We start from the raw sequence: 20238 nt of genomic DNA, 5'->3' as shown, positions 1-20238 counted from the left end.
GTGTACAGTAACTAATCCAGGCTTACCATCGCCCTGCCCAAGGGCTTCTAACCACTTGGATACTAAATAAATATTTGAGTTTGGTTTATTATAATTATTTAAAAAATATATATATATGACTCTAATGCAAACTGTTAAGTGCCAAGTTATATTTACTTTCTCTCCATTACAAATGATTGTGGCACCCTCCACTACATGCTGTTCTTTTGTGACACACAAAACCAACAGAAACCACCTGTTTAAGCCAACATCTGCCACTTCACACAAATGTTTAGGATTTGATCACTTCCATGGAATCATCCACTCATTTATGATATTGACAAGGGACACATTACATTACAAGCATGAACCGACTTGAATGACAGTATAAACAGTGGCTGAAATTGTAAGTCTAGCAGAGCTTTTTTTTTTAACCAATTTAAACACGCATCAAAATACTAAGTGGAAGAGCATTTTGTAATTAAACAAAACACAAAGTTACAGAGGGGAAATGAACATACTGTCACATTTCAGTGACATTTATATTTAACACTTGCTAAAATACTTGCATTAAAACTGCTTTATTTATACAGAGAAAATCAGTGGGAAATATGTGTTTTATATCCTAGAAGAAACCAGCATTCCTCAAAACCCAGCCCTATTATCAAACTGGACTGATATCTGCTCAGACTCTTGGGTAACTTTGAAGATAAGTTGTGATTTTGGTCTTATCCTCATTCTTGCCTTGCGCAGTCTAAAATGGATAATATTATTTAGTTACACCAGAATATACAGCTGAATGTGGGCAAATAATCAAATTGACTTATATCTGCCTGGCGTTATACATCCAGTGGCACTGTTTAAAAAATACGTTAAAAAAAACTGGGTTATATTGAATAAACATAATTAAAAACTACCATAATTAATGTATTATGTATTATTCTGATGTCTTTTCAGTATTTTGTCATTTTCCACCAAGGGAGAAAAAAAAGGTTTCTAAAGAAGTTTGTCCAGGTTGATAGACTTATTTTCCATCAAATACATAAGTAGTATTACCCATACCTAAAATTTATCTTCTACACCATTACAAATTATTGAGAAGTTCATACAAGGATCCCTGGGATTAAATGATAGGATGTTCATGTCACTAGGTGGTATTAAAGCAAAAGATGAATAAGTGTATTTGGTATTAGATCTTAGACCTATGTCAACATACAGCAGGACCTACAAGTCATTGCCAAGTTCTGCCTTAATTTGCTTTAGAGGAAGGTTTCTTTTTAAAGTCTTACCTGTTGACATAAGTTTTTGACTGGCCGTGTTTTTTTCCCCCCCAGAGCACATATAAGGATGGAAAAAAGACATCACTCTTTATTCGTAGCAGGTAAGCACTGTTCACTCTCAGATTATTTATGTTGACTGTTTGGTCAAATTGTTGGATTTATATCACTCAAATAATTAAAAGTTTTAATACTTCTGTAAATAAAACAACAATTTCTGTCTTTCAGCCATGGGTACTCTGTTGCTGCTTTGTGCTTTGGGGGGAATTCTCAACCGTAAGTATATTTTTTCATATTTTTTAACTGTTGCAGGATACATTTGAGTGTTCCTTATTTCAGCTTGATATATCCATACTTGTCTTCTGAACACAGTACTTGTGATGAAAATTTAAAAATTCTGGAAAATCTTTCTTTTCTTTAATACCTATCAATAATGCTGCTCATCATTAATGACTATTAAACCTGACTAAATGTGGCTTAGCTCAGTTAATCAACCGCAGCAGCGTTCCCCAAACCTTGTCTTAGAATTCCCCAGCAGGACGTGAAGCCAAGTGAACCCTCAGTTTGAAGAAATGAATCCAGGTTGTCAACCCCCTCAGTTGAGAGAATTGTTGTGCGGCCGTACCAGGTGCCTGTGCGAATGAAGCAGAATGTTAAACAGGTGAAGGATTTGAGAGTGCAGCACATAAAGGATAGCCATCTAAATTGAAATTTGCTTTTGTTGGGAATAGCATTTACCTTCAGCTGCTATTGAGTTGCAACTATTATACTGAATGGGTGAAACAGGAGTGTAATCTAAATCCCCCAGGCCCTGACTGAGCCCAGAAAATGTTCTTTTCACAGAATAGGCACAGATATTGATAATATTTCCATTATGCAATTATATTGTCTGCAAAAGTGACTTATTGAGTGCTGCTGAGAAGCAGTCAAGTGACTATTCCTCCGTCTAAATCTCTCACAATGGTTATCAAGAAAAAAAGCAATCCATCCATTACAGACTAGCATTCATTCCTTCTTTTTAACTTTGAAATGAAGGTATTTTTTTCTTTGGTGTCATATTGTTTCTTTGTACTGTGTATGCGATCCAAGAAGTATCAAGCCAAGTTTGTATTGCCAGTCTGCGAATCCTTTGATTGCCTTGGCACAAATAGTCTCATTCATTTCCTAGTGCTTTTTTTTTTTTTTTTTTTTTTTACATATTTTCTTCTCATACACAGGATTTGTGAAGCACAATTTTGTACCTGACTACTTCACTTTAGGTAACTTCAAAACAACTCTTGCTTTGACACATGTTTTTCCTGTCTGTTTCCTTGCCCTGTCTGTCAGGTCCATCTAGCGCTGGATGGGCAGGGACGGAGTTTGCCCTGTCATTCATGCAGAATTATGCTCCACATTACGATAGTCCTCGCTTTCAGCTCTATGTCATCGCTGTTCAAGCCAATGCTAAAGTGACAGTCGAAGTGCGTCCTTTAAACTTCAGGCAAGAGAAAACTCTAAATGCTGGAGAAGGGGTCACCATCAGTCTCCCTACCAGTGTCGAGATGTACGGCAGTGCGAGGTCTCCCAACACAGTGCACATTGAAGCCTCAGCAGATGTGACTGTAACCTCCTTCAGCTACAAGCAGTACACAGCAGACACCTCTGTGGTGTATCCCACCACTGAGTGGGGTACAGAATATTTCATCTTTACACCTGCTGGGACGCCCTATGGCTCCTTTAAAGAATTCTCTGTGACAAATGGAAAACAGGCCAATAAAGTAGACATTTTCCCACGAGGCTCAATCAACTTCCAGGGTCGTGTCTATGAGAGTGGCAGCCACATGGTGATAGATCTCCAGCCATATGAGAGTGTCCAGCTCCAGAGCGAGAATGAACTTTCTGGCACTAGAGTCGCCTCTCAGCACCCTGTTGCTGTTTTCACGGGTCACACTTGCACCTGGCGCTTCTCAAAATGCAACCACGTTTACGAGCAGCTACTGCCAGTGAGCAGGTGGGGCTCCAGCTTCATTGTGCCTCCCCTGCCTTTCCAGAAGAAATTTGACAGCCTATTTCTCCAGGCCTCCCAGCCCACCCGAGTCACCATCCAATATGGCAAGCGTGAAGATGCTTTGAGTTTGATCAGGGGGCAGGTAATGGAAATCCACTACCATGATCCTGAGACACTGTCCATTCAGGCTGATCATGGCATCCAGGTCCTCCTGCTCTTCAACGGCTTCTCATTTGGCTGGATCCAGCACTACGACCCTTTCTTGATGACCATCCTGCCTACAGACCGTTTCTGCTCCTCGTATGCACTAAGGGCTCTTGATGACTTTGAAAACAAAGCCCTGATTGTGGCACAGACAAGGGCAATGGCAGAGCTGCGTATTGATGGTGCGAACCTACCCCGTGATGTTCAGTGGAAAAAGGTTGCAGGGACAGATTTCTCTTGGGCAGAGATGTCCTACAAACAAGCCCCTGGCAGCAACAGACACATTGTGTCCAGCTCTGGTTCCAGCTTTGCTGTCTACAGTATAGGAGTCAGCCAGATGAATGGTTATGGTGCCCCAGCACCATGTATGAAGCCAGGTAAGGAGCACATACCATAGCTGTTCATCATTAGAAAAAAAAAGTTTCAAGGAGATATTGTTAAGAGAAACATTATATTGACTTGAAAATGTTTTACATTGCAGATAGATTAACTGTAATGATTTATATTCTTCATGTTTTTCTAGTATCTTTGTCCTGCAGCAGTATCACCTGCAGTGCCAGTGAGGTGTGTGAGATGAAGGGAGGGTATCCTTCCTGTGTCCCCAAGCCAGTGGAAAGCAAACCTGGTACCTGCTGGGCCATGGGAGATCCTCATTACCGTACCTTTGATGGTCGACACTATAACTTCATGGGTACCTGCACATACGTCATTGCTAAAAACTGTGGAAAGGATGATCTCCCAGCCTTTGAGATCCTTGCCCAGAACGAGAACAGAGGAAGCCTCAGGGTGTCTTATGTCGCCCTGGTCACAGTGAAGGTGTATGGCATCACCATCACAGTAGTTCGGTCTGAAACAGGTCGTCTGAGGGTAAGGCTTTCTGTTTGTAAAGGATTGTTATTCAATATGCAAATGTTATTTCAATTAAATAATTTGTAATATTTAATTCAATTTATTATGATCATTAGTTTTAATTATTTCTTTGTGTGACACATTAAAATGCATACATTTAAATCAATCAATTATGAATGTGATGGCCTCATAATGTATTTTCTGTTCTCTTTTGTGCAGATTGACAACAGTCTGTGGAGTTTGCCAGTAACATTGAACAATGACAAACTGAAAATGTTTCAGAGCGGTCACTCTGTGGTCATTGAGACCGACTTTGGCCTTACTGTCCGATATGACTGGGAACACTATCTTGTGGTCACTCTGTCCAGCAGTTATGCTGGTAAGACCTGTGGTCTCTGTGGCAACTTCAATGGCAGTCCCAATGATGATTTCACTACACCCTCTGGCACCCAGGCAGATGGGGCTGTGGCCTTTGGGAGCAGCTGGAAGGTTCCAGGTTTGGTGAAAGATGACAGATGTAGAGATGACTGTGTGGGTGGGTGTGAGCGTTGTGAGCACAGCCTGATGAAGATGTGGGAGGGTGACTTGTTTTGTGGGCTCATCATACGTATAGTTAATGGGCCATTCAGCAAATGTCACGCCATCATTGACCCACAAGCTTACCTGGAGAACTGTAAATATGACGTATGCATGGGAGGTGGCCTTCGACATTTCCTGTGCAATGCACTGGAGGCTTACACTGAGGCCTGCCAGCTTGCTGGGATCCAGGTTCAAGATTGGAGGAAGATGGCAAAATGCCGTAAGTAATTTTAGCTAAATTAATCACTAGATCAACTCACTTTTCATTCTCTCATTATTGATCCAAGCACTTATCAAACTCTACTCTCCTTCCTTTTCCTAAAGGTCTTGAATGTCCAGCCAACAGCCACTATGAGCACTGTGGCAATGCCTGTCCTGCCACTTGTTCTGATCCTGATGCTCCCTCCAAATGCAAACGCCCCTGTGTGATGACCTGCACCTGTAACGCAGGCTTTGTTTGGAGCGGAGGTCAGTGTGTGCCTGCCGCTCAGTGTGGTTGTACCTACGAGGGTCGATACATCCCTGCTGGGGAGTCATTCTGGGCTGACCAGGGCTGTCAGAAATGGTGTAAATGCATTGCTGGAAGCAGACTGGTGGAGTGCCAGAATAAAGGCTGTGGGGCAGGACAGCAGTGCAAGGTGGTTGACGGTATAAGAAAGTGTCAAGCCCTCTCCTATAGCACCTGCCAGGCCACAGGTGATCCCCACTACATGACCTTTGACAAGACGAGGTTTGACTTCCAGGGAACATGTGTCTACCAACTGGTTGCACTCTGCTCCAACAACCCGGAGCTAGTGCCCTTTGAAGTGCTGGTGCAGAATGATCACCGGGGCAGCAAGGTGGTTTCCTACACCAAGTTAGTCGAAGTCAAGGTGTATTCCCTCAGCATTGTCATTACGAGGACACACAAGGGCCTGATTATGGTAAGAACTACATAATGTTTAGCATGTGCAAGTTTCATTCTCTGAGTTATTTGGACATGTTCTGTTTGCAATATTTCATCATAATAGGTAAGTGTAACTGTATATTCTCCTCCAGGTGAATAATGAGCTGGTCAACCTGCCTGTGACCCTGGCTGGAGGGCAGGTATCTGTATATAAGAGCGGCTGGTATGCTCTCCTCACCACAAACTTTGGCCTTGAAGTCTCCTTCAACTGGGAAAATGCTGTGTTTGTTACACTTCCAAGCAACTACATGGGAGCCGTTTGCGGCCTCTGTGGCAACTACAACGGCAAAGGCCAGGATGACCTGATTCCAAAGAACGGTGACAAAGCTGTCTCACCAGCAGCTGTTGGTGCCAGCTGGCGAGTGGCTGAGATCCCGGGCTGTGTCGAGGGCTGTAAAAGGGCGTGTCCGGACTGTGACATTACCCAGAAGGTTCAGTACGAAAAAGGAGACTTCTGTGGTATACTGAGAGACCCCAATGGGCCATTCCGTGGCTGCCATGCTAAGGTGGACCCAGCTGGTTACTTTAAAGACTGTGTTTATGATGTTTGCCTGTATAAAGGCAGGAAGGATGTGCTGTGTCAGGCTATTACTTCATACACATCTGCCTGCCAGGCTGCGGGGGCCAAGGTGTACAGCTGGAGAACTAGTCAGTTGTGTGGTGAGAAATGCAATCCCTTAAAATCATTTACATAACAGGCAAAGTGAGCATTATATACTGTAGCAGTATAGAAAGTATAACAATAACATTTTTACTGTTCTGTGAGCCTACCCCTTTTTTATGTTTACTTTAATGTGTGTGTTTTTATGAAGTTTTGTGATAACTGCTAACATTTGGCATCTGTGTCCAGTAAACTGAAAAAACATTTGCGTTGTCTTTTATGTCCCTCGTGTCCAGCGGTGAAATGTCCAGTCAACAGCCACTATGAAGTTTGTGCGACTGGCTGTCCTGCCACTTGCAAAAGTCTGGCCCCTCTTTCAGGCTGCAAGGTTCAATGTAAGGAGGGCTGTTCCTGTGATGACGGGTACATCCTCAGCGGAGATGTATGTGTTCCCTTCTCACAGTGCGGCTGCCTCTACAACGACCGCTACTACCGCATCGGCCAAGTGTTTTATCCCAACGGGCAATGTCAGGAGGAGTGCAAATGCACACAAGATGGAGAGGTAATGCATACTGAAGTGAACAGTTTAAACTTTCAGTTGTAATAATTTGATAGTGGTCAATGTGAACTTGCGGTCTGGATTTTTATAACAACACACTTCTCTTGTTTCTCAACTGTTTTTCTCAGGTTGAATGTCAGAAGTTCTCATGTGGCCCTAATGAGAAGTGTAAAGTAGAGAATGGCGTCCAAAAATGTCACCCTGTTGGTAAGGGTGTTTGCCACGCCTCTGGTGACCCCCACTACCGCTCTTTTGATGGGCGACTATTTGATTTCCAGGGCACCTGCACCTACACACTGTCTAAGAGCTGTGGGCTGGAAGGCACCCACCTGGTGGCCTTCTCTGTTGAGGTGGAGAACGTGCAGTGGAACCAGATGGTGAACAACAAAGTGGTGTCTGTCACTAAGCTGGTTGCTGTGAAGGTCTATGGATTCACTCTCATCATGCGGAACAACATGTTTGGAGTCCTGGTGAATAATCCTTATTTGAACAATATCCATATTTGCAATACAGTGATTTTTTTTTCTCTTTTTTTTTTACTTGTATTGTGTAATGGATGTAAAAGTAGTTTGACAAATACTTTAGCGTTCATACCATCAGTAGTTCTGTAAATGAGACCTTTGCCTCTTTTTGTAGGTAAATGGAGTGTTTAACTATCTTCCTGTGAATCTGGATAATGGAGCTGTGCTGGTCTATCAAGAAGGCCAGCATTATGTTATTGCAACAAATTTCGGACTGCTGGTCACGTATGACCTGGTCTACCATGTGACAGTCACAGTACCTGGCAATTACCGTGGTAAGGTCTGTGGCCTTTGTGGTAACTTCAACGGTAACCAAAAAGATGACTTCCAAACGCCCAAGCGCCAGCTCACCAGCAACGTGAATGTGTTTGGAACGTCATGGAAGGTCACCATCCCCGGGGTGGTGTGTAAAAATGGCTGTGAAGGCAATTACTGTCCTAAATGTGAGCCAGCTCGGAAGGCCGTGTTTTCAAAGTCCACTTACTGTGGTGTTGTTACTGCACCCAAAGGTCCTTTTGCAGTCTGCCATAGTAAACTGGACCCAGAGCCATACTTTGAAGACTGTGTGTTTGATGTGTGTGCTTCCAATGGGGATGGAAAGGTGCTGTGCAACAGCATAGCGGCCTATGCCTTCAACTGTCACATGGCAGGAGTGGACGTCAAAAACTGGAGGACGGCTTCATTCTGCCGTGAGTGACAAACAGAAATTCACCTTTTTGTTTTTCCTCCAAATCAACCTTTTATTGTCCTCTATCATATTAATACTGTAAACTTTACGTGTAAGCACAGCCTCTTCTCTAATACACCTTCTCACTGTCTTGTGATGTTTTATTTTAGCCATGAAATGTCCAGCCAACAGTCACTATGAGGTGTGTGCAGACGCGTGCTCTGCATCCTGCCCAGGCCTCACAGAGATAGTCCAGTGCTCCACCAGCTGTACAGAAGGCTGTGAATGTGATGATGGCTTCTTATTCAATGGACAGATATGTGTCAAAGAGACTGAGTGTGGATGCTATGACAATGGGAAAACTTACAGGGTAAAATTCAACACCTCTGTACAAAAAAGCCATTTCATAAACTGTTATGTACAGCAGATTGCTTTTTAGTATAGAACTGTCTTAAGCAAATACCTATAGCAACATTCATGCTCATGTTCATGATTTTTTCCACCACATTAGCCAGGCTTTCTCATGACATTTAAATAGCAGATTGTCTAAATTTGTGTTTCTTGACGAGGTGGAATGAGAATGATATGGATCCTTCTTGAACCTGTTATTTCAATTATTTTATTTTCCCCTATGTAATGAACCTGCTCTGTGTCCCCAGCCTGGTGAAGTTGTGCATGAGGAAGACTGTAACACAAAGTGCACCTGTAATCCAGCAACAGGCCTCGTCTGTCAAAAGCACTCCTGCCCTCAAAGCACCAAGTGCATGATCAAGAAAGGAAAACGAGCATGCTACAATAAAGGTAAGACTAATAACTGTATGTTTATATTATCCACCTTTATCTATTCTCAACTGAATTAAAAGTAAATACTCTTTTCAATAAATGTACCATAAATAAAGGTACAATTAAATTATTATTGAGTTAAATCACAACTTTCCAATTAATTTCCCTTTGTTTGTCCTGTGTAGATCCCTGCAAAGATGCCAATTGCCGGGTCAAGGAGACGTGCCGGGTTGAGAAGGGTGAAGCTGTGTGCATCCCCAACTACACAGGCATCTGCTGGGCCTGGGGTGACCCCCACTACCACACATTCGACGGTTACAACTATAACTTCCAGGGCACCTGCAAGTACGTCATCTCCAAGACCTGCGGGAATCTGGATGGTCTAGTGCCATTCTCAATCACAGAGAGGAATGATAACAGAGGAAGCACAGCAGTTTCCTACGTCAGGGAGGTAGATGTGTCTGTATACGGGTACAGCATCATCATAGGCAAGAACCAAATTGGTCGAGTCACGGTAAGATTTTAGTTGCTTGTCTGATGTGTTTGACCTGTAGTTTTTTCAGTGTGTGTGTATGTAATATATATATATATATATATATATATATATATATATATATATATATATACTGTATACATTTACATAGGTGGACGGGGAACTGCTGAATCTTCCAGTACGACTGGGTGACGGTGAAGTGTCAGTGATTCAAATTGGTCATACTGCAATGGTGCAGACGAACTTTGGCCTGGTTGTCAGCTATGACTGGAACTGGGAACTGGTCATTCAGCTGCCCAGCAGCTACTTCGGCAGTGTCTGTGGTCTGTGTGGCAACTTCAATGGCAACATTGGTGATGAGTTCCAGAATCCTGCTGGAAAAGCTGTCTCGTCAGTGATAGAGTGGGGCAAGAGCTGGCAAACGCCTGACCAGGACAAGGACCATCCTTGCTGGGACACATGCGAGACAAACTGTGCTACCTGTGATGATAAGCAGGCTAAGCTCTATGAGACTGAGGCTTTCTGTGGGGCTCTCACAGCCAAGACCAATAGTGTGTTCCAGAGATGTCATGGAAAATTGGACCCCAAGGCCTTCATGGACAGCTGTGTGTATGATATGTGTCAGAATAAGGGAGACAAGAGGATGCTGTGCCAGGCATTGGCCTCCTACAGTAGGCAGTGTCGTGAGGGAGGAATAATAATCAAGAACTGGAGGAAAAAGTTTGGCTGTCGTGAGTATTTGTGAGAAAGTCTTTTGTTCAATATTTCAATCAAATATTTAACCTTTTTTTTTTTCTTCGTTAATGCAATTTAATTTCAATTCCTATCCAGCAATGAACTGTCAGCGTCACAGCCACTATGAAGAGTGTGCCAGCCCGTGCCAACCATCCTGCCCGTTCCCTGAACAAAAGCAGGCCTGCAACGGTGCCTGTGTTGAGACCTGTGTGTGTGACGCGGGTTATGTCCTCAGCGCTGGTGTCTGTGTACCTGCTAAAACATGTGGTTGCTCCTACCAGGGTCGCTATTACAAACCAGGCCAGCACTTCTGGGCCGATGAGGTTTGTGGTCGCCTATGTGAGTGCGATGCGACCCTGGGCATGGTGACATGCCGTGAGGCATCCTGCTCTGGCAACGAAAGGTGCACCATAGAGGATGGAGAGCGCGCCTGCCGACCCATCAGTCACGCCACATGCACAGCCTCAGGTGACCCACACTACCGCACTTTTGATGGCCGCAGGTATGACTTCCAGGGAACATGTGTATATCAGCTGGTGGGACTGTGTTCTCAGCAGCCCGGGCTAGTGCCGTTCAAGGTGACTGTGCAGAACGACCACCGGGGAAGCAAAGCTGTGTCCTACACAAGGACCGTCACGTTTTCCATATATGGAATCACCCTCACCATCAGCAGACAATACCCCTACATGGTCCTGGTGAGTATGGATAATGTGAAGCGTACAGGTGATTTAATAAAATATTGAAGAGGTAGTTGCAGCCTTGTTTTTATGTGGCTTTTTGGAGAGAAATGAAATGGGACACAGCATGTAGTTACAGCACTGAAAATAAAAACAGGACAGATATTCTGAGCCTCATACAAATTAGGGGATGATCTGATAATGCCTTCTGTCATTGTGCTAATTCTGACATCCCTCATGCTCCTGTGCGTATAAATTTAATTGCATTTTAAGGACCACAAAATTATTAAATCTTTAATCTCCTAAAAATATTCCCCCCTCCCTCCCCCACTTTTTGCTCCTCAGTTCAATGGGCAGCGTGCTTTGTTGCCACTGGAGTACAATAATGAGCTGGTGGTGTTTCTCAGTGGCTGGACAGCTGTTGTGGAGACAGCTGTTGGTATCACTGTGACCTTTGACTGGCGGAGCACGGTGAGCGTAACTCTGCCCAGCAACTACCAGGGTGCAGTCTGCGGTTTGTGTGGCAACTACAACGGAAACGCTAAGGATGACCTGACCATGCGGAATGGCCAGATTGCCCCTGACGGAGTCAAGCTCGGGGAGAGCTGGCAGGTGGCCCTCGTACCAGGCTGTTCATCAGTCTGCCAGGGGGCGTTTTGCCAGGCCTGTTCAGACTCCCAGAAGAAAGAATACCAAGCCCAGAAGTACTGCGGTATTATCGCTGACAAAGCAGGGCCTTTCAGAGATTGTCACAGCCATGTGGACCCTGCCCTTTACCTGGAGGACTGTGTGTATGATGCCTGTCATTATCATGGCCACCGTGGATCAGTCTGTGATGCAGTGGGAGTGTATGTCTCTGCCTGTCAGAGCCGAGGAATCACCATCCACTCCTGGAGAACAGAAACCTTCTGTCGTGAGTTTGTGATTGTGTTTTCATTTTTTGTTTTCATATATGAAATCTCTTATTTCAAATACATACATACATCTTTCATATCTCACCCTGTTCCTCTCCCCTTCTTCTCATCCTACCCCACAGCAATGTTGTGTCCAGCGAACAGCCATTATACCCTGTGTGTCACAGGTTGCCCAGCCAGCTGCGCCAGCTTAACGTCCTATGCCACCTGTCACAGGCATTGCACAGAAGCCTGCGAGTGTGACGAAGGCTACCTGCTGAGTGGGGGTACCTGCATGCCCGTGAGAGACTGTGGCTGCTCATACGGCGGTCAGTACTACAGGAAAGGAGACGTCTTCTACCCTGAAAGCGAGTGTGTGGCACAATGCATCTGTGGAGAGAACGGCGCAATATCTTGCCAGAAGGCCAAGTGCCGAACAGGGGAGATCTGTAAGCTCGTAAAGGGAGTGAAAGGCTGCCACCCTGAGGGGCAAGGCAAGTGTGTCGCTTCTGGCGACCCTCATTACATTTCCTTTGATGGACGGAGATTTGATTTCCAGGGTACCTGTGTCTATGTATTGGCCAAGGTTTGCAATGATGACAATGGCCAGCTGACTCCATTCACTGTAACTCAGGGGAATGAGAAGTATGGAAATGGAAAAGTGGCTGTGACCAAGTCGGTTACAGTAGCAGTCTACGGTTTTGTCATTTACATCCAGCAGGGAATGCCATGGAAAGTTATTGTGAGTGCAACAACTTTATCCAATTAACTTTTTACATTTGCACATTTACTTATTTTAGAGGGAAAATGTGTCACTGTGATTCATCTTCCTTTTCCTCCATCCAGGTGGATGATGAACTTCTAAACCTCCCTCTCTCCCTGGACGATGGCCGTCTTAGAGTCACCCAGGAAGGTCGCAACATAATTGTACAAACAGACTTTGGACTGACAGTCCTCTATGACACTGTCTATTATGTTGAGGTGATCGTGCCTTCTACATACCAGGGTAAGATGTGTGGTCTCTGTGGCAACTACAACAAGAAGGGTGGCGATGACTTCATACTACCTGGTGGCAAACAAACAAAAAGTGTTGATGACTTTGGGAAGGCGTGGGTGGTGGACCTGCCTGGGTACGTGTGTGGCGGCTGTGGAGGACAGTGCCCAGTGTGTGAGCAGGCCAAGGCTGCATTGTACGGAAAACCCGACTCCTGCGGCATCATAAGTGCACGTGATGGGCCTTTCAAAGCCTGCCACAGTAAAGTCGACCCAGCAGCATATGTTTCTCATTGTGTGTTTGATGTGTGTGCTGTGGATGGCAAGAAAGATACTCTGTGTAACAGTGTGCAGGCCTATGCTTTGGCCTGCCAAAGTGCAGGTGTTCAAATCCAGCCATGGAGGAGCAGCTCCTTCTGCCGTAAGTTACACATACATGTATTTTAGCTGAAGAATTTTTTGGTTTTTTTTTTGTGTTTTATATTTCAGGTGCACAGACAAAGTTTCACAAATGTCTTCTTCTCTTCTAGCTGCTTCCTGCCCTCCACGCAGTCACTATGAGGTGTGTGCCGACACCTGTGGCGGGACCTGTGTCAGCTTTATTTACCCATTTTCCTGTTCGGAAAGCTGTTTTGAAGGATGTCAATGTGATGCCGGCTTTGTATTCGATGGCATCCAGTGTGTTTCCTTGGACAACTGTGGGTGTGTGTACGACGGCAAATATCTGACGGTAAAACTGTGCTGACACTTTACTTTGTTGTCATACATAGAGACTGTGCTGCAATTTAGAGTTATTCATGAAAAAGAAGCCTATAAAAAATTATTAATACTTTCTTTTCTTGTCATAGTATTTACACATGAATAGAGATGTAAGACATTATTCATCAAACTGGAAGATAACATTATACACAACGTGCATTTCCAGGCGGGCCAAGCAGTGGTGGACAAAGACTGTAAGTCCAAGTGTGTGTGCCAGGCCTCTGGTGTGGTGAAGTGTGAAAAGCTGTCCTGTGCCAGTCGGGAGGTTTGCGGTATAAGAGACGGAGTCAGAGGTTGCCAGGCCAAACAGGGCCACTGCAGCATCAACCAAGTTGGCCACCTCAGCTCCTTTGATGGCATGTCTGGAGCCATGGGAGCTCAAGGGGCATTTGAAGTGGCATCTCTGTGTGATGAGACCGCTGAGCTGTGGTTCCGTGTGGTTGTGGACGTCAGGGTCTGCAGTAAAGGGGCATCTCCCGTTGTCGCCACCGTGTATGTGTTCTTCAAGGAAACCATCGTCACAGTGAACAGCCAACACGCGACCTGGGTGAGAGGAGCTGGAAGGGATAAAGAATAGTTTAAACCACGACAGCAATCATTTTGATGTCGATTTTTTTTTTTATTCTGTCTCAACTCATTTTCTGTTTCTTCTCCGTTCCCCGTCTTCACGTCATCCAGGTAAATGGCAGGAAAGTGTCTCTTCCCAGCGAAGTGACGCGTGAACTATCCGTCAAAATCTCAGAGAAGACTGTGATCATCGAGAAGGCATCCTCTGTGCGGGTCACCTACTCAGTCTCACAGGAGGTCAGCGTCGTTGTTGACAGCACCCTGTCCGGTAAAATGTGCGGCGCCTGTGGCAACTACAATAACGACTCCAAAGATGATATGAAGACTGCAGGTGGGAAAATTACCACTGATGTGTCTGTGGTTGTCGGCTCCTGGAGCGCTGGGGACTTTTCCAGATGGTGAGTATGTGAAAGCTGTACTGTAAGATTTCCTCTGTATTGATGTAATGGATGAAGACACATTGCTACATTTAGGGCCTTGGTAATGATAGTACTTTGCTACAGTACATGCTCCGATCACATTGCTCCTGATGTTAACTTTAATTGTTTTAACAGGATAACAACTTTGTCTGCTCAGCTATGCTTTTAACCTACAATCCTACTTAGAGTAGAAGTTTCAATCTTGAACTCCATCTTACCCTTTATTATGCAAACTGCAAACTTAATTTGACCACTGAAATAATCAAGTACAGATCAGCGAGAGATGGGACGGTGCTATGACCATTCAACCGCTTATTCTCTTAACAGCAAGAACTAAACAAGGACTCCACAGAGCCCTTTTAAAGGAATGAGAGTGTGGTTTTTAATTGCATTTGATCCAATTTAATTAAGAAATGCCAGAGAATCCCCTATGGTAATTACTGATTAAAAAGCAGGTGAGGCTGACAGGCATGGCCATCAAAAGCTACCAAGCTTGCAATCCAATCACTGCTTGTCATCCAAGGACACTTAAGACTCATCTGGGTGCAATATTAATTTGAGCGCTCATCTTTAGTTCTGTGTTGTAGCCTTAAGTCAGTCCCTTAGAGAATAAAGTTTTGTGCCCCCCTCTCCTTTCTCAACACAAGAACCTAAACACACCGGAAAATACCCCTCAGAATCAATTCTGCTCCTGAGTGTTTGCATTTACCTTTAAAATACAATGTTCGGAAGTGTTGTTTGTAATCTCTGTTGTGCCTGAGTGAACAGGTCTTTACCTTGCTCAAGCGCCCTTTGACTGCAATTTTTTTTTTCTTTTTCATTTCAGTGGCCTGTAGAGACATTGACTCCAAGGCAATAGAAAGCATCTGTTATAAAGGTAAAAACTCAACTTGTTTCCTCCCAAATCCATGAAGCGATGCATCCTCGTGAAAGAAACAGCTGTAGAATGTGGTTCTACATCCCTGCTTTTTACCCCCATTAAATAGGATGAAGAAGACTGTGAAGTTGTTCAGCTGTAGTTTACTGCTTGTTTACATCCAGTCTTACTCATCACACTTCTCCTCTTCCTTCTTGATTCCATGAAATTCTTTTTGCTTGTTCATTGGAAGTCTGGTCTTCTATTGTTCATTTTGGAGTTGAAAACAAACCTCGCTCATCCTTGACCAACATCTCCATCTAGTGGAGAAGGTAATCATAGAATCTCTTAACACCAGCTGAGAGCAAGGCACGGTCACAAGTCTTATAACCGTCTTATTATATCTGTATAGTTTTAAAAACGTTTAGGCCTATGTTTTGTTTTGTTTGTTTATGTGTTGTCCTCACTCTTGTGACCAATAAACAATGTTTCATCTCCCTGTGTGTTTGCAATTTGTGATCATTCCCAAAGAATGTACAGTGGTTTACAATCTGTATAACAAATTAGAAAAGTATGACTCATAAGGGTAATGATTGTGTGGCTTCTGCTGATGAAAGAGGAACTATTGTATAAACTTGATGTCTGGATAAGCTAACTGTACCAAAGGTTCTTGTCGAGGGAGGGGAAAAGAAAATTCCTCATACCCAGGAAACACTCTGTATATCATAGCCTGTGTTCCCCATATTGGGAAGGGACCTGCTGCCATTAAACTCCACTCTGTTCTTGCTGCTGGTGGAGGATGGGAATCTGGCAGTTTGGTGTGGGAGAGACCTTGGGGAGACAGTTTTCATATAGCTGAGAGAAAACTATATCTCACTGACAGACTGTGCTGGCTGTGAAAGCACACTAGTGTTTATGCTTTCACTTCACTGCACTGAGCCACTTTCCAAAGCCCGTAAATTAAACCACAGTACAACAGGCTCACTGTTTGATGCTACTTGTGTATCTTTTATTTATTTGGCTTTGGGGAGGAAATGAGCATGATCTACAGTTCATTATAAAACCATGTTTTACTATCAGTGCTGGCAACGAAACCACCTGGGAATAATCTCCTCACAGACGCACTTGAACTGTTGCTCTGCTAGTGTTGTTTACCTCTGCGCAGGGCAGCCCGGGGTAATTTTTTGGGGAGTTACTTCAGTGGCTGAGCGCTCACACCAGCACCCCGCCCCCCTCCCTCTCCTCCTCTCTCTCTCTCTCTCTCTCTTTCTTTCTCTCTCTCTCTCGCTCTCATTCCTGAGACAAGACCAAGGAGGAACAGTCCTCAACTTGGTGCAGCCGAGTTCTGAACAATCTCCACAGGATGCAAAACAGAATTATTCATTTTTAATCAGTGCTGTTCATTTTTTATTAGATCATCAGAGTAGGTTTTGCATTTCACATTTTCTTTCTTACATAAAGTAACTAGTGGAAAACTTCTGAGCAAAGTTCGGCTCACTGCGCGAAAAGAACTCGCATTAGAGTTTAATAGGAGGCTGACACACGGTAAGTTTGTTTAAAAAGTCTGATCCTTGTGCTCCCCTGGAATGAACGCATTTTGTGAAAGACATTTGTTATTTCACTGCGACTAGAAATGTAAGATTAAACATCTAAAATCTGCATCTTAAGACTTCCTAAATACCTTTCTGTGTCCACGTGTTTTTGTCTTGCAGAGGTTTTCCTCTTTGTTTTGTTTTTTTGTTTTGTTTTTTTGTCAGTTTCTAGAGCACGACTTCCACCCAACGGCCAACTTCCAACTAAATCCCCGTGTCGACATGTGACGGTTTAACTACGCTCAGCCGCCGCTTCTGTTGCCCTGACAAACGCACGAGCTCGTCGTGTTTTTGTTTTCAATTTACCGGTGTTGTGTGTCGATTTTTGTTTAAAAAAAAAAAATATATATATATATATATATATATAAAAATAAACCGTGTTTTGCGTTTCCACTGTGTTGGCTGGCGCGGTGCTCTCCTGCCCAGCAATGCCACGCTATCTGAGAAGTTCATAGTGACATAACTCTACACTGAGCGCTGCCAACAACTTCTATAAAATGTTCTTCAATCTATGCAAGGGTTTTGCTACTGGAAAAACTAGCAAGACTTATTAATTTTGCTCCATGCATTATATCTAAACTTAAATCTGAAGAACCATAGCAGTGCACCTATAATTAGGAGTACTCCTATGTGGGGGTTGTCTATAAGGGTTAATGTAAGCAAGTCTTTTTTTTCCCAATTATAAACTGTCCATGATAATCCCACTTATTATAATCCATGGTAATTAATTGTTAAGTGTTGGCTTCATGTGCTTCTTTGCCGTCTTTCCATTATATTCCTCTACGTCACTCACAGGGCTAACAAATAAGATTATTGGATTGGTTCTTGTTAGAATAACTCACCCTGTATTTGTTTGATTAAACCTGATTGGCAGGCCTTTGTTCTTAATCCTGCTCCCAGGGTTGAAGTGTTCATTTCTCTTCACTCCAGCTCCATGTTCACACCCCCACTCTAGTCATGCATGAATCCCCAGGAGTGCTCTGGGCAAAGGGGGGGGGGGCTTGGCTCTGCTTAACATAGGCTTTGATCTTTGCATTGCAAAACATTTTATTCCATGGCTTAGATTTTCAAGTGTGGAGCTAAAGCTTTGTGTACCTGCATTACATTTTTTGTTGTCATGTCTCTGGGTTTAATTGGTATCGGTGTTGGCTGTGAAGCTGATAGAACTGTATGAACATGCTCTTTGGCCACGCAGTGTCCTTAAAATGCGGAGCTTCGGCAACTCTTGCTTCCAATCATGATGAGTCTGGTTGTAGAAACCTTAGCATGTAAACTGATGGGTGTAAGAGAATCTTAAAGAATGCCCTAGGTAATATATAGACAGAAAAATATCCTCAGGGGGTCAATGCCTCATGTGTAAACTGGATGACCCAGAAGAACCAATTCAAAACCCACTGACCAAATATCAAGTGCAACTCAACACCAGCCTTGCCTTGCACCCCTCCACTGCCAAGCTTCATGTTCTGAGGTGCAGAGCCTGAAATAGACCCTCTTCCCTCACCCCAGGGTCAGGAGGCTACATTATTAAGACACATCTTTATAACTTCAGTGACCTTCTTACGTAGCGTCTAACTGAGATGGAGGCCACCGCCATTAAAGGGGCACATTTCACCAATTTTACACAAGTTTTACCTATACTACAAATCACTAAAAGCCAATGTATCTCAGCCTCTGCTGCTTTCTTTCGTTCCTTTAACAACATCAGTTACAACTGCAGCTTCATTCACAGAAAACCGTCGGTAAATACAGCACTTTCTCCCATTTCTGATCTGCCGTTGTGGAAAAGTAACTGGGCTGACTGTTTGGTGGTTTCTGGGAGGTATTGGATGTGAGTTGCTGAAACTTTTGAAAACACACTCCTCTCTGTTAGCAACGGCCGTTTAATTAAGTTGCTGAGTTATTTTAGTCTGGAGGGAGGTAGTATGTTATAAAGTTTATCTGTAAATCACATTAAGAAATAACTTCATGTCACTTGAGCAAAATACCCTCATGAAACAGTAAATACCCCAAATGTGAGCACTTCAGTTTCTGTTTGATCAGATCAAGACATATTTATTATTTATCTTAATTGTTATGAATTTATTTTTTCCCATCAACAGGTACAATGGATCTTGTGGTGTTGGTGGCATTCACTTCCTGGTTGGCTCCTGCCCTCGGTGAGCTTCCTTTACGTTGAAACCCTCCTGTGTGAATGTGCTGTTCTTCAGTTGCTTCCCCTTTCTGTAGCTTTACTTTTAAGTCCCTCCACACTAAAGCAGTTGATGTGTCTGTATAACAGGATCAGCGTTTGGCAGGGAAATGGTGGGTAAGTTTCCTGCATTGAAGTGGTCACTGGCAATGCATGGCCTTATGAAATCTTTGTTTTTTATTTTTTGGTTTCCGCTGCTGACTTATTTGGCGCGGCTGCTTGCCATGCATTCTTTTTGGTCAAACATGTAAAAAAAAAAAAGTCTCACTGTTAACATTAGAGCGGTGTTGTTTTCTGCATAATCTCCTTTTAATATTTTCCATTTTATGTCAGTGTTTTGCTGTGAGGTAAAAACCCATGTCAGAATAGTGTAAATGTTTCCTCACACTGCAGTTAGAATAATCATTTATTCAGACTGCTGCCAGGTTTTCCATTGCTAACACGGGTCCTGGTCTTTGGTTCGTTTCTCTGTGTGTGCTGCATGCCGTCAGTTGAGCCTGATGTTCAGCAGATTTGGCTTCAACAAGGGATTTTATTTATCTTCTCTCTTAGACTTTATTTCCTGAGGCTTGTCGGCACCAATACTGTAACATGTGTTTTTCCTTCATAGATTTACTATTTATTTAATATTCACTGTCTGATAATGAGGTCAAAGTTAAATCCAGCACTTTTCTCTGCAGTAAATGGGATTGCAAGATGGTGTACAAAATATTACAGAGTTTCAGCTGTATCGTACTCATTCATACTACACCTCAGACCTCACTGAATCACAAACATCAAGGATGGGATTCTTTTACAAGGTGTCAGAAAAATCTCTCAACTTTTAGCACCTGAATTTATGTTGATGAGCCTCTGGGATGAAAGTGGAATTGGCACATGTACACTTCCAAGTCTGCTGACACTTGGAAATGATTTCACAGATTACCATTTCACTGTATTCAACATCAGTTGTCAAGGTTTATACTTCCACAACTACTAAGGTGGGCTGACATTTTAAAATGCTGCTCACAGTCTGTTGAATGTTTTTAAAGAGAGCTGTAAAAGTAACAGATAAATGATGGGAAATGTTGCCTTAGCACAAGTAGAGAAGTATTTATATCACCTCCAATGTGCT

At 43.5% G+C, this 20238-nt stretch overlaps 1 protein-coding gene across 1 annotated transcript; it reads left to right on the top strand.

Annotated features, from left to right (window-relative positions):
• The first annotated feature begins 1489 nt into the window (after nucleotides 1-1489).
• LOC130172825 (IgGFc-binding protein) lies at nucleotides 1490-15839 on the top strand. Its single transcript, XM_056381764.1, has 21 exons — nucleotides 1490-1532; nucleotides 2583-3824; nucleotides 3971-4314; nucleotides 4516-5095; nucleotides 5200-5798; nucleotides 5914-6481; nucleotides 6719-6984; nucleotides 7110-7451; nucleotides 7618-8191; nucleotides 8340-8539; nucleotides 8829-8970; nucleotides 9138-9466; nucleotides 9597-10176; nucleotides 10277-10875; nucleotides 11203-11770; nucleotides 11894-12492; nucleotides 12597-13164; nucleotides 13274-13473; nucleotides 13669-14049; nucleotides 14181-14467; nucleotides 15315-15839. Exons 2-21 carry the CDS (start codon nucleotides 2630-2632, stop codon nucleotides 15322-15324), a joined length of 8931 nt encoding a protein of 2976 aa, XP_056237739.1. The 5' UTR covers nucleotides 1490-1532; nucleotides 2583-2629; the 3' UTR covers nucleotides 15325-15839.
• Nucleotides 15840-20238: the final 4399 nt, after the last annotated feature.

Source organism: Seriola aureovittata, chromosome 7 (assembly GCF_021018895.1).
Source record: "Seriola aureovittata isolate HTS-2021-v1 ecotype China chromosome 7, ASM2101889v1, whole genome shotgun sequence".
Taxonomy (NCBI): Eukaryota; Metazoa; Chordata; class Actinopteri; order Carangiformes; family Carangidae; genus Seriola; species Seriola aureovittata.
This window is presented reverse-complemented; position numbering and strand designations above follow the sequence as displayed.

Coding starts and splice junctions, on each gene's coding strand:
- LOC130172825 (XM_056381764.1), top strand. CDS start 2,630: ATGCAGAATTATGCTCCACATTACGATAGTCCTCGCTTTCAGCTCTAT. Junction 6,985..7,109: donor AATGCACACAAGATGGAGAG/GTAATGCATACT, acceptor TGTTTTTCTCAG/GTTGAATGTCAGAAGTTCTC. Junction 10,876..11,202: donor AATACCCCTACATGGTCCTG/GTGAGTATGGAT, acceptor TTTGCTCCTCAG/TTCAATGGGCAGCGTGCTTT.